Genomic DNA, 14,333 nt, shown 5'->3' with positions numbered 1-14,333 from the left:
ACAAAACTCCTGGTGTGGTGGATATTATAGCTGACTACCTTCCCTGACACTGGTCTACTGCTTCCAATACACTAAATTTGTTTGTCATACTTATGCCCATCAATGAGAGCACTAATACCTCTCTTGCTTTAGCTTTGGGGATAGTCTGATCTGAACAGAATTTTGGGTGGTATCTCTAACCACTTGCCTATCAGTATTGGGTCACTCATTATAAAATGTGTCCCTGCTTGAATAAGGGACATATTCAATGGGATCCCTCTTATTTGCGAGTCCCGTTTCTCTGATGCTGTTCTGAGGCTCATGCATTTTACTAGTACCCTGGGAGTGGAGTAAAGCATTGATCCATCTGGGCACAAAATATTATTGTCGTATTACATTTATGTAACAAGCTTCTACCCAATAAATTTGCAGGGGCCTGAGAGGCATATAACAGTGATTCAGAAGTTATTCTATCCCCAATTTGTACTGGGATGTCACAGATATGTGAAACTGTCATTATTTCACGTGAGAACCACTCTGCAGCCATAGATTTATTTGAAAGCGACAATCTTTTATCTCTGGTGCATGATTTTGTGGCCCCTGTGTCAATCAAAAACTTATATTTTTTCCCTAGTATGCATATTTGTGCTGTTGCCTCCTGTTGGTAATTGAAGGCCCTAGGTATAACTGGGCACCTTAAGGTCTTAGGTCCTGACAGTCATTCTAAATCTAGAAATGGTTTGTTTCCTTGTACAGTCGTTCTTCCCATCATTTTTTGTGGCAATACCTGGGATGCAGGCATTTGCACTGATCCCGAAGGAGGAGGCATGGTCTGCTGGGGAGTTTGCTCGTAGCACATCAGTGTCTGCGGCTGTAATTGTGCCACCACTTGCTGCTGCGGCTGCACAGGCATGTGCTGTTGACCTAAAGGAGCCTGAGAACCATAAAAAGGGTACCTTGCTGTGGTTGATATTGATACAGAATGTTGTTATCTTGCTGGGACATCCTAAAGCAACATTCCGCTATAAGGTTTCCTTTCCTCCCATAATAGAATCACATCAGATTTCTTTCATCTTCTTCTCTCATTTGACCCCTTCCTCTACCCATACTTTGTTGTTGTTGTAATTGGGGGCTCTGTGGATATGGCACTGTTTGTGCCGTAGGCAACAAAGATGCTACATATATTGGTTGTGGTGCCACCACGGGAGGGACCGCAACTTGAACTGCTTGAGTTACAATATTCGCTCCCACAGCCCCCCTTTTTTTTCCACCTTCTTCTCTAACTTTTGAGCTGCCAGTTTAGCAGCAGTGTGTTCATACTTCTGTTTCTCCTCCTTCTTTTTCTCATATTTTTTTTTTACCTAATGTAAAATAATGCCTTGTATCGCTGGCCAATCGTTACTTTCAATTGCTACAACAGGATCTAATTTATTTTGTATATCTTCAGGCAGAACATTCTTGACAATGTGAAAAAAAAATCCTACAGTTCTGCGGGTTGAATTCCCCCATTTCCATCGTCCACATCTTATTCATCTGATCCATATATTCTAAAGCTTTCACATCTGTTTCCATAGTCTGACTCATTATTCCCCCCACATTAGGGATATCTGGGTATCTTGCTCTTAAATGGTTCCATAATGCTGCACATTTCCTAGTAAGCTCTTCATAATCCCTAATATTACTTGCCATTGTTATCCTATTCAGTGGCTGACTTGCCTGTTCTATATGGCGGAATATAGAATTATAATCGTCCCCTACAGTACTGGCAAGGAGACACCTTATGTCTCCTATAGCTAAGATCACACCTGCCATGTGGTGCTGGAAAGTGGCTATCCATTTGGTTACGCCCTCTATCAAGGGTGGTAACTGCTTTTTTAAAATTGGCTTTATTGCTATGTTGCCATAGGACATATACGGGTGGCTGACGGCCAGTACCAGAACGTATCAAAGGTAATACTTTCAGTGTTGTTTCGCATTTCCCCTGAGGGTGCCATTTGTCAAATCTCTGCATATTGTTGCCAGACACTCTAGGAGTCTGTCATGTACCCATAGTCCCATCCTGGGGGTTCTGAGCCCCCCTCTATGCAATCTTGATCAGTAGCTAAATCTACTGGGGCAAAAGAACCATCCCAGGGTCACAAGGCAAATTTCTCGAGATGGTCTTTACTATAGTCTGCTAAGCCATTACTGAAGGGAAACACATTGTTTGAGGACTCTTCCACCAATATGACCACAATGTTGGGTGTTATACATTCCTGTTTTGCTCTTCTACTAACCATAAGACTATTCAAGCTAGAGTAACTTCTCTCATCTTTGTCATCGGCGTCTTCTTCATCCTCGCTGTCTTCTTCTTGAAAAATAACATTTCTCTTTACCCTTATAGTATGTTTCAGTTGTTTCGGATTTCCATGAGTGCCTTCCAAACACAACCAATCCACTTCACTCTGTCTCTTTCTCTTTAACCGCTTCTGTGACCTCCCTCTATTTCCTACTTCTTTCCTCCCACACACGTCTAACATTCTGTTAAGCAAGGCACATGCCTTGTCAAAAGACTGTTTTGTCTGTTAAGTTCCTGTCCTTCCTCTCTCGCTCTTCTCTACTTCTTATTTCTTCCTCCTGCCTACATGAAAGTGCCCTCTGTTCTATCTGAAATTGTTTTATTTCTTCCCTTGTCAATCTTCATGCCAGTGCACACTCGCTCACCCAATTCAACAGGATCAGTAGTCTCCTCAAAGGTCACAAGGGGCGAGTCTAAACCACACCAGTCAGTATGACTGTCACCCCATAGCCTTGTGGCATCTGCAAGGATTCTAATATCCCATAAAGGGGCCCTAATATAGGCCTCTGTTGGGATGAGTGTGAAGGATGTTGTGTAAAATAACATGATGTTGAATCCTCCTTATTGGCATTGTTCCGCTCATAGAGGAATGTACACTGATGTGACTGTGATTGTAACTGTAATTCTTGGATATTGTCATTGCATTTTAATGTAAATATAGCTTTGACATGCACTGTATATCGTTTTAGTGGTGCATCCTCATCTTCCAGTTTTGTCCCGTCTGTGACTTACTGTTTTCATGGACGCCTTATCCAAACTACTATCTGCACTACTTGTACTCTCTACTCTGGGAAATGGGAGGGGTAATGTTTCCCAAGTGGTGGAATTTGAAAATCCTGTTTCTTCCCCTAGAGTATGCATGCCCACTACTGCCTTTTTTAATAGGTGTTTTACCCTATGTATGGGTGTTTTTTTGTGTGTTCTTTTTATCCTCATAAGGGGGAGGTGCTGTAGGCAGCGGGGACACGTATCGTCTGGCTTATGCTCCTTTTAATTGGGCTGAAATGCCTGCCACATGTTTAAATATAATTAGCTTCTTTAATTGTTTAACCTTTTAGGCCCCATGGATATACATTTGCAGGTAACCAAGTGTCACTGAATCAAATGATCTCTCCTTTGGTCATGGTTATGGACTGTTGCGTGTCACTTGATACCATTCCTCACAACGTTTAGCAATTCTATTTGAGTCCCCTATAAATACTTTTAACACGTGTTGTAAAGGAGAAGACCTCTTCGGTAGTTGTATTAAAAAAAAAAAACATTCATATTAGACACATAAAATACACATTCACTTATAACTCAACATGAATCAGGATATCGCAGTTCCTCCTTTCATCTGTTTACACTACTGCCACCACTCTGGTGGCACTGTGTTTCCTCCTACCATCAATGGTGTGAAACAGATTGCTTCCTACGTCTAAATTCTATGCAGACACTTGGATGTTTTGGATCAACATAAATATGACCAGATACTTAGTCCGCCTCAAAACCTGTACCTTAATGTAGCTTCTAAGATGCTGGTATCTCTTTACCTGTATGCGCTCCAATTCCCGGAGAAGAGGTAACTGGGTAGTCCCCCACAGGTCCAGCCCCAAGGGATCTTTTGACTGGCTCACCAATGTCAACTCTGGACAATTTTTCACCCCCTGCCCTTAGAAATTATCCCAGCCTTCCGTCTTGGGTTCTCAGGATACTTTATTTCATGGCTGGGAGACCCACTGTAGTGCTGCATGCAAAGTCATGTACAAGGGAGAGTTTCAAAGATCATTTGACTGCATCCAATATTTATACACTTTAACAGGCATTGAATACAATAGCTGATGCATACGTTACAATCCGGCTAGCACATCTGTTAGTCATGTGATTTCCTTCTCAGCCTCTATCTTTTTTTGTAAGTGACACCCTGCACTCCCTGGGCTGGGGGTTTCCTGCTTCTTCTAGATAACCTGTTCTGTTTGTTGGCACTATGTGTTTCCCTTCTCTGTCTACGCCTTGTAACTAATCTATGTACTGAAACTCCGGTCATAGCATATACTTTATAGGTTTGTTTTCTGCACATTTATTTAGTTGAATGGTACAAAATGGAGCCTCTTGACAGGATAGAGTTAGGGTTCTGTTCCCTATCTCCACACATTCTAGAATGGAACCGGGAAAAGACAACATTCTGGTGAGAGGAGTATGAGTACCCATATTAAATAAATGAAGGAAATCAAACCACTTACGAGCCACCTATAAGTATTCAAAATTGGCCCTAAGTTAGAAGGCTCCCCATTTAGACCAAAGCAGGCCACTGCCCCATGCGCGTTGGAAGAGTTCTTGGATCAAAAATAGCCTCAGCCTCACTGTGAAGTAAAGCAATCAACAGTAACCACATAATGGCAGGCAAAGTAAGACAAACAACTTACACAACCCCAAAACTGAAAAGTGCATCTGAATCAAGCACTGAGCTAACAGATCTAGACACCACCAAATGCCAGCTACTACCATTAAAGGGCACCAAAAGGCTAATTCACCACCGAGAACTTTAGGACACAGCCACATCCTTCCAACTTTAGATCTTATACAGCAGGGTCACACATCTAGAAGAAAACTAAAAAGTGAGTGAGTCATAGAAGACAATAAGATGAGGAACCATACACCAAACCCCTACACTGACTCGCACTAATTCACAGACCAAGGTGGGGACGTCATCAACATATATATGACTAGAAGAAACCAGCTCCTCTGAAAAGCAACAAAGAAAAACCTGCAATCCAGATTGAACTATTAAGTGGGTTCTCAAGACATCCAGAAGTACATAACGAAAACATCCTCCTTATTCGTAACATCTGAAATAATCTCTTGGGTGAAAGGTAATAGCTTAAAAATCATAGTCTTTCATCTCCGGAAACATCATAGGATTTCAAGCAAACTAGGAAGTCCAGACTTCACTTAGTTCCAAACTGTCTACTCAGTCATACCGTGCAGAAAACATGGTCTCCAGAACTCCCAGGGATCCCTGAGGGTTCATTACCCGTGCTTTACAAGCCATCCCAAAACGATAGAGGAGGAATGCAGCAAGAATCCAGATCAGCTGCAGCATGGACCTTTGCATGGAATTCATGATGGGAAAACTGACTATGAATTTCATCCTATAAGTTCTGATATGTAGCTTTTCAGATCTATATATCATTGTTTACAACAAATACTCCCCCCAGAAAGTCCTCAGCAGTCTGAAGCAAATAGTGAATTATTGCAATTGTCCCTACATAAATAACCATGAGAACTGTGAAAATTGTCTCATTACTGTGAGCAGAGGTTTTAGAGCAAAACTGGGCAAACAGGGTGATAACAAAGTTTTCCAGATGCCCAGAGTGCATGGTGCATGCCAATCTTTCACGTCTTTCAGCGAGAGACGTGGAAAGGAACGATTCTTCCTCGAGAATAACAGACTCGAAACTGAGCTCTGTGCCAGTATCCACTCCAATAACACCAACGTTCAACTCCTATAAAGCTCTATCTAATAGAAACAGAGCCATGCTACATTGGCCAGTGAACAAGAAGGACCAAATGTCAAACATTATATCAGATGATCTACGCTGCATAAAACGGAAGCTAGAGTAGCTGTGAAAAGGACCCAAAAATGAAACCTACCCAGCTCTCTTCACCGGCACATATGAAGAACACATTGAAAAACATTTCCATGGATGATGATGCGCAGCAAAGAAAAAACAAGTACTCCTAGTTTGGCAATGAGAGGAGAAAGGCGTCATCTAAATTACTCCACACCCTATAACATAAAAACTAATCGGGTACAAAAACCTTACGCAGGCCAAGAAAAAAGGACTCAGAAAAGTTACAATGGCATCTCCTTATAGAACAGTCTGTGACCAAGAATTTCACACAATTCTGTACATTAGTTGCAGATGGCACAGAAAACCATCAAAACAACATAACTGCAAGCATTCAGGCAGATTAATGGATATGACATTTAAAAAAAAGTCCATCCATTACCAGAAATCTGCTTGCCGAGTTCCCGTGGATGCAATTATACCCATTGCACTAGTTCACGCTGAAATGCTCTTGGACCAAACTCTGTTTCGCTAGAGTGCTTAGAAAATGTCATCAGTTTGGTAGTGGTCCATTCTGTTAGAGGCTTCTGCACTCTTTGTCAACCAAGGTTGGTTCCCTGAATTGTGGAAAAAAAGTTGGTTTGTGCCATTGAATAAAAAAAACCCAAACCATCTGAGCCAGGCTTGTAAGGTTAATTGACATTGAGGGGAAAATCTTCCCATAATACTTCTTGAACATCTGAATGACTGGGCTAGAGTGAGCAACATCCTAAATCCTATAGAAGGTGGCTTCAGGGTCGGTCTCTCAACCATAGACCAGATTATCGATCTAAAGCAGACCATCTATGAATTTTTCACCAAAAGACAGATACTGCTGTTTGACATGGTCAAACACCAGCTACTCTACAGCACACTAAAAAGCACATACTCTCCTGTGAATCATAGTTGTTGTTTACAAGGACTCTAGAGCTCAAGACAGGCTAATCCTAAATGGCACAAGAACAGTAAGGTTCACCACAAACAGAGGAGTTAAGTTAAATTGAGCTGCATTCTAGCTTCACTTTAGTTCAACATTGTACAAATCACATGTATATTACACTACTGGGAACCTCCATTAGATGTACTGTGACCAAAAACTACGTAAAAAGTATGGCCCTGATTTAAATCTAGGCAGACCGCCTGCTGTTCCACCATGGGGACAGAGTAAATTACTACATCCCCATGACGGAGAGACTGCCCGCCCAACTTATAAATGACCGCCAAGGAGGTGGTCATTTATAAAAGCATTGGTAGGACCCTGTGTCACAGCGGTTCCTGTCAATGCATTTTACTCTTTCTTGAATAAATGGCTTTTTTGTAAGTAATAAAGTAATGCTCCTCTCGCATGGAGTGTCATCTCTCATGGTGGGGCAAGAAATATTTCCATTTTACTGTCCCTCACCGACAGGTTTCGCCTGCCGGCGAAAGACAGTAAACTGGCTATTTGTTTACCTATCCTAATTGGGTGAATGAACATATAACCAGTTCTCCGATGGCCCTTACTCTACAGGGATGTTGGAAAAGTTTGGCCCGAGCAGAGAGAGAGTAGTCTCTGCCATAGGCAAACTTAAGGTCTGCGGGCATATTGATCAGGAAGGCGGACCACTATGCTGGCGGATAGAGAACTCTGTTGCCGCTGCAATGGATTTCCCTTCCTGCCAACACATAATTCAAAAGTGATCATGGAAGTCCCAAAATCGAAGCAGTCACTACTTAAATCTGGGGCTCTAGGTACCCAATTCATAGAACAAATGAGCATGTCCAAATACTCCGGAGTGAAAATTACTATCCAGCTATTTTGGGAAAGCCACCTGCAGGGTACTCTAGATAAGGCTCATGGAGTTGCCAAAGGCACAACCATTTATAGAGTAAAACCAGCATTAAGCCAAAAAGCCTGGATTCAGTGATGTAAGTGACAGTTGGAGGTATATTGTGCTATAGTGTTTGACCTTTCAGCAATTAGAAGCCACCAGAGGAGTGTGAGGGGAGAAAAACGCTCAGTCTCTTGCAGTCAACAACAACCATCACACTAGAAACAGAGCTCAGGTATGCACCAGGGGAAGAAAGATCTGCACATGCTCCCCTCTTCTTTGCCATTAAGAGAGAGTTCAGTACATCAAACGTTCTTGTAGACACTGTATGGATTTAATCAGTAATTACATCCGAGAGTCTAGTCAGTGGCATGGTCCTCTTTAAGGGCAGAAGAGCGTTGTTCTGCTTACTGCTGCTTGCACAACGGTAAACACAGATGAATAAAACGGTCAGAACCATTTTATTCTGTGTGCCACGAGCCCCTGCTGTTGAAGCGTGAGTGTGAGGGTGGGGGCGGGGAATATTCCTGCGGATTGCAGGATGACTGCTGCCACTGCCAGTGCTCAGTGCACATATTTGATTTCCCGGCTGTCTACAGCTGGCCTGTCTGACATGCGCACTTAAAATCCCAGAGCTGTAAAAAAGTTGTGGGGTTGCAGGCACAGGCCTCTAGCCTCAAAAGGAGTACTAGGTTAGCCTTCTCCAACCAATCTTGGAGCTGTTTCCATGCTGTAAAAAGCATAGGAGCAGCCCTAGGAGTGTTTGGATTCACATGCAGGAAGTCGGTCACCTTCCTTCCCACTCCTGCTTTTCTATCCCAGGAGAGGAGAGACACAGACGTGCCTTTAGCATCTTGGTGAGTTTTTCAGCATCGCATGACACCCCACCAATGTTTAATTTTACCAGCCGCCCTGGAGTCTTGTCATGTCCAACATGTACATAGTCTTATCAGGTCTGAACGTAGAACAATTACTGACCCAACTGGACACCGATCTCTGTAAAAACAAAGGTAAACGCCTAATGAAGCAGCACCTATAGGAGAGAAGAGTTACTAAACTATGTAGGGATGGAATCTAAGAAAAGCATCACCAAACCCAAACTTTCCAGCTCTGAAACAGAGGGACAGTTATCTGTCTCTGAACATATTACCACAAAAAGTCTGCTTTGGTAGCATGAAACAGATCTTAACACTAAATGAACAGGTGACATCAAAACAACATGCCATGTGTGCATACTACAGAACAGAATCTTTAATCCATTTGGTTCTCTCATAGAGACAATTCTACCATGTTAGTAAAAGGTCCATATGGCTGCTGCTAAAGAACGCTGGTATACAGAACACAAAACCAGCAATGAATTTCCTTCTATCAGAGAACTTGAAGGAGGTAACCACATACACTGGCTGCTTCCTGGATAAGGCAGTGCACCTCCAAGGTCAAGTGGAAAGGCAAGAAATAGTAAAACCACAGTTAACAAGCATTGGCAAAGCCAATTGGCTTTGCCAATGCCTTTCAGCCATGCTCTACAGTATCGGCAAGATGCTGTGCAGCATGGCAAAAATCAAAAAGAAAAGAAAAAAGGTGTGATGTTGCAGTTGCATCATTAAGGAGGTGCGTACACGATCTATTACTCTCATGTCTACAAAATGACACCAACCTTGTTTTTCTTTTATTTACTGATCCAAAACGGATCAGTAAATAAAAATAAAAAAAAAATAGAAGTAGTATTTTGCAGGCTTAAAGCCTGGCGGAATTTTGCTGCTTGGACCTCCTCCAGAATAAATAAATAAAAGATAGATTTCGGGGAGAAGGAGCAGAACTAGGAACTGGTCAAAGCAGCACTCGGGGAAGAAGCACACAAGCAAAAAAAAAGAACAATGATGGGAGAAACAGATGCGGGAGTGCCAAACATGGAGAGGAGTGGTGAAGTTGGACACAGGTTGGAGAGAGAAACACCGAGCATGACAGAGAGTGGGAAAAGGGTACAAAAACACATGCACTCTCACGGAGTGCTTCTTCAGAAATAAAAATGTAGCTCCCGAAAAGTTAGCAGTCCAAGGATAAAGTAGAGGCTATGCTCTAGGGGAGGGAGAAACATTGAAGAGGAAGGCAAGCCCACATAAGGCAATGAATAAAAAGTAACAAGTGACAAAGTCAACCAGTGGTAAGCAATGGACGGGCTGTAAGCTCGCTGTAAAATCACAGTAGGTGTTTTGCAACCTGACAACTTGGAGTTTATGAAAGGTGAAACCAAAACAGATTACAATCTTCCATTAGTTGGCAATTAACCTTATATTAACATAGTTTTGTAATTCTGTAATTGCTAATAAACATATCTACGTTTCATAGTTCTTATAATCTTTTGCACACAAAAGACTGGCGGCTGAAAGTGTTAAAATTAAATCGAATTTAGGAACTGGGCTCTTCTAGGGCATCATCAGTGTTGCAGAATTGACACGTTAATGTGTTAACTAATTGCATGTGCAGCTTCTGCACGTTTTGCTTAAAAATTACTTTCATGCTTTTCCTGAATTGTTTGGGTTTTACTACCTCACCGGGTAAATAGATATGCAGCATGGTGTGGTGCTTATTGGGTGCAGAATATCTCACCCATTTCGAGTTTCACTGGTCGGGATAAGGCATAACATGCGTACCTCAGTTTGACCACTTGATTACTACATGTTGTGCTTTTTTCCAACTTGGAGGAATTTGTTCTAGGAAAAATTGCAGATATATGTGAATCACCACAGGATTGGTGCACAACTTGGAATGAGGGCTTTGTAGCTGAACTCTGATAAAACAGAAGTCCTCATCCTCGGCAACACCCCGTCCGCCTGGGACGACTCCTGGTGGCCCACGGCCCTCGGCACCGCACCGACCCCCACAGACCACGCCCGTAACCTCGGCTTCATCTTGGACCCTCTTCTCACCATGACCAAGCAAGTCAACGCCGTGTCCTCCGCCTGCTTCCTCACCCTCCGCATGCTCCGCAAGATCTTCCGCTGGATCCCCGCCGACACTAGAAAAACCGTGACCCACGCCCTCGTCACGAGCCGCCTGGACTACGGCAACACCCTCTATGCCGGGACCACAGCCAAACTCCAAAATCGCCTGCAACGCATTCAAAACGCATCGGCACACCTCATCCTCGACGTACCCCGCAACAGCCACATCTCTGCTCACCTGAGACACCTGCATTGGCTCCCAGTCAGCAAAAGGATCACCTTTCGACTTCTCACCCACGCACACAAAGCCCTCCACAACAAGGGACCGGAATACCTCAACCGATGCCTCAGCTTCTACGTCCCCACCCGCCTACTCCGTTCCTCTGGTCTCGCACTCGCTGCCGTCCCTCGCATCCGCCGCTCCACGACGGGTGGGAGATCTTTTTCCTTCCTGGCGGCCAAGACCTGGAACTCCCTCCCCACCAGCCTCAGGACCACCCAGGACCACTCCACTTTCTGGAGACTACTGAAGACCTGGCTATTCGAGCAGCAGTAACCCCCTCCCTTTTTCCCCTAGCGCCTTGAGACCCGCACGGGTGAGTAGCGCGCTTTATAAATGTTAATGACTTGACTTGACTGTAGTTTCTTTGTGTTTTTTAAAAAATGTTTTATTTCTTATACATTGTAATTAGGAGTGTTATGTTTTTCAAAATGTGCCATGATCTAGTGGAAATATTCCAGTGATTATGAATGTCAGTGGAGTTCCCATCATTTAAAGATATTGTTTTCAGCCTTGTTTGCAGTTAATGCTCCTCAGACCAGTTTGAATTGATTAGTCTTCTTTGCTGCAGAGGTCTCAATAAGTAATGCAGACTCATCGCTGCAGAGTTACTTTTCTTGACCCATGTTTGAATGATTCAGGCAACATTGGATACAAACATGCTAATTTTTAACAACAGGCTGTTATGTTTTGTTTACTGTGGGTTGGTCTGAAAACAAAATAAACCTTGCTTCTTCAAAGCAAAACTGTGAAGCCCTGGATTTTGTACAGCAAAGAACATACTCTAGTTTGTGCCAGCTTTAATTTCCAGCCAGTGGATCAAGTTAGATATTATAAATTATTGCCTCTCCTTGTATGGTTTTAGGCTAATCTGTAACACTGTTTATCCCTTTGTGGATACTTTTCATGAAGTATTGGCTTCAATTGTATTGGTGCAGCTATCCACGGTGTCTGTAAATAAATCACTACTGTTATAAATCAGACAGACTGGCTTTACTTTGTATCTTTACGTGGCAGTTTAAAGCTTGCAAAATCTTAATCTTGGAACTGAAAGGCTGGGGACATGGTGAGTTAATGCCATCAGTATATTCGCTGAGGCAGAACGTTGCCCTAATCTGAGTTTTTAGATTTGAAATCTTAACTTTCAGATCCTCGTCCTAAATGCTACTCATGTTTTGAACAGACCCTTTATGTCACCACTCATTTGCTTGCTCTTTTCCTCTCCACCACTACAGGTCTGAAGTAACCACCAAACGCCAAAATGAGTGCTGAATCCATCATACGCATCCCGCCCTACCACTTCATCCATGTCCTGGATCAGAACTCCAATATTGCCCGTGTGGAGGTGGGGCCTAAGACTTACATTCGCCAGGACAATGAAAGGTAAGGCTTTCAATCTCTTCCTATTCAAGACTGGAGGTCTATGATGCAACACACAAACTGACTTGCTGAGAAATCGGCAAGGGCGTAGCTTGGTCAGTTAGATTGGTGGGGGTTGAGTTTAAGATTTTCCCAACAGTCAACCTGGCACATAATGTTAAAATATATTATACCGCAAGCAGAGTACATGAGAGGGGCTAAAGGGGCAATCCAAAGGGAGAGGAATGCAGATTGGTAGGAGTAGTGATAGAAAAGGCAATATTTTGTAAAATAACCAACATTTTTTAGGACTTTTAAAACTGAGTGGGAGCGTGTGTGCATTTTTGTCTGTGTGTATGTAAACATTTCTGATGCAATTCGACAGACTCCTCTCAATACCTGACTGTAAGCACCAGTACCCAGTTGATGATCAGAAAATACATGTTGGATGGCATGTGTGGCTGTAGATACACATGCTCTGCATACTCCTGCCTTCTAGTGTTGTGTCTGGAGTTGTGCAAGTTGTTTTTCTTCGAAGAAGTCTTCTGAGTCACAAGGGGGAGTGACTCCTTCTCTCGGTAATATTGTGCATGGGCATCAACTCCATTGTTAGTTTCTTTTCTCTCTGCTGTTGCGTTTGAACATGTGTGCATTTGCTCCATGCTTTGACTCTGTTTGGTTCAATTCTTTGGTTCTTTACTGTCCTCGATGGTATTGTATTCCTTTGGGCTTTTCCAAAGCTGCACCTTTCGGTAAATTTGTCTGTTTAAATTAGTTTGACCAAGAGCCCTTAGGGCCACCACCAATCTGGGCCTACCTTTAGCATCTTATCAGTCCCTTCGAAATGCCTTGCCAGTGAGTAAAAGTATGCCTTTTAGGGTATTTGCCCTGGGTTGCCACGTGAAATACCCACACACAGACCAACACCTTGTGGGCAATTTTTGTCTTTCACCCAACCACAAGGAAGGCCCATTGCAATGCGTGTAAGTTGTTTCTGTTGAAGAAAACCCTATAGGACCGCAGGGCTCGTTATCTTGAAATGTCACAAATGACACTCCCACCATCTTTGCTGAAGAACACCCCCCCACCCCCCCAGAAGAGCTAACTGTCAAGGAAGAACCAGCCTTCTCAATCGAGGACAGCTCCTACTTCAACATTGAGGTAGATGAGGAGATGAAGGAAGTTCCATCCGCTCAATGCATAAGATCTGTAACCCCTGTCCCTTCACCCAAGCTGACCAGGAAATCTGCAGCTCCACCACTCCCCCTATTAGAGGTTGCTGGACCACCACTGCCTTCTGGCCATGGTCAGATCCAAAAAGCTGTTTCAGATGCCCTGATGTCTGGCCCGGCGCTGAAGATTACTACCCAGGCCATGCCTTTGGCATCAACCTTTGCAGACCAGGAGCATGTTTCGGTACCGACCTGACCCTTGGTGCCGACCTGGCAGCAGATTCCATCTCCCTCTGTGCTGATGATGCCTCACACTTTGAAGCCGAAACCCTATGTACCGAAACCTTAGGAGACAAAAGACTCTAGAGCTAATCTGCTTCCAGGTCTGTTAAGCCCACACTGGGAAAAGTTGGACGTTCACTACTGGAAATTACAAATCCATGTGGGAACTGGTCAGATTATTGCTTCCCCTTCCTCTCCTCCACCTCTAAAGATAAAATTGACTTTTGAGGAGACGAAAAGGAAAGCAAGCAAATATATGCTGCAAGAAAGAGGGTTGCAGCGCAGTTTGCCAACCATTTGGCATTTTTCAGATTCCCAGGCCCTCTTGGCCTGTTAGGACAGAGCCCATTGGAGGAGCTCCTTCAGTACCTTCCAGAAGAACACAGAAAAAGCAGTCAACAAATTGTTACAGCGGTGCAAACCTTCACCAACACTTCAATTCACTGCACCCTTGCTGCTGTGGATACTCCTGCCCCGGGAATAAACACAAACGTTCTTCTAGGTTTCAAGCTTGGCTGAGGTGTACTGACTTTACACAGGAGGTCCAACAGACTGTTTTTAACATGCATTCAATGCG

At 43.4% G+C, this 14,333-nt stretch overlaps 1 protein-coding gene across 2 annotated transcripts in view; it reads left to right on the top strand.

Annotated features, from left to right (window-relative positions):
• MVP (major vault protein) overlaps positions 1 to 14,333 on the top strand; it is a 230,952-nt gene that overhangs the window by 57,134 nt on the left and 159,485 nt on the right. For both annotated transcript variants that reach the window (XM_069244081.1, XM_069244082.1), the window contains exon 2: positions 12,179 to 12,326. In XM_069244081.1, the coding sequence (XP_069100182.1) occupies positions 12,205 to 12,326 (122 nt within the window). In that variant the 5' untranslated portion in view covers positions 12,179 to 12,204. The remainder of the gene's footprint in view (positions 1 to 12,178; positions 12,327 to 14,333) is intronic.

This window comes from Pleurodeles waltl, chromosome 7 (genome assembly GCF_031143425.1).
Source record: "Pleurodeles waltl isolate 20211129_DDA chromosome 7, aPleWal1.hap1.20221129, whole genome shotgun sequence".
In the NCBI taxonomy this organism is placed as follows: domain Eukaryota; kingdom Metazoa; phylum Chordata; class Amphibia; order Caudata; family Salamandridae; genus Pleurodeles; species Pleurodeles waltl.
Note: the sequence above shows the minus strand (reverse complement) of the source record. Positions and strands in the feature narration are given on the sequence as shown.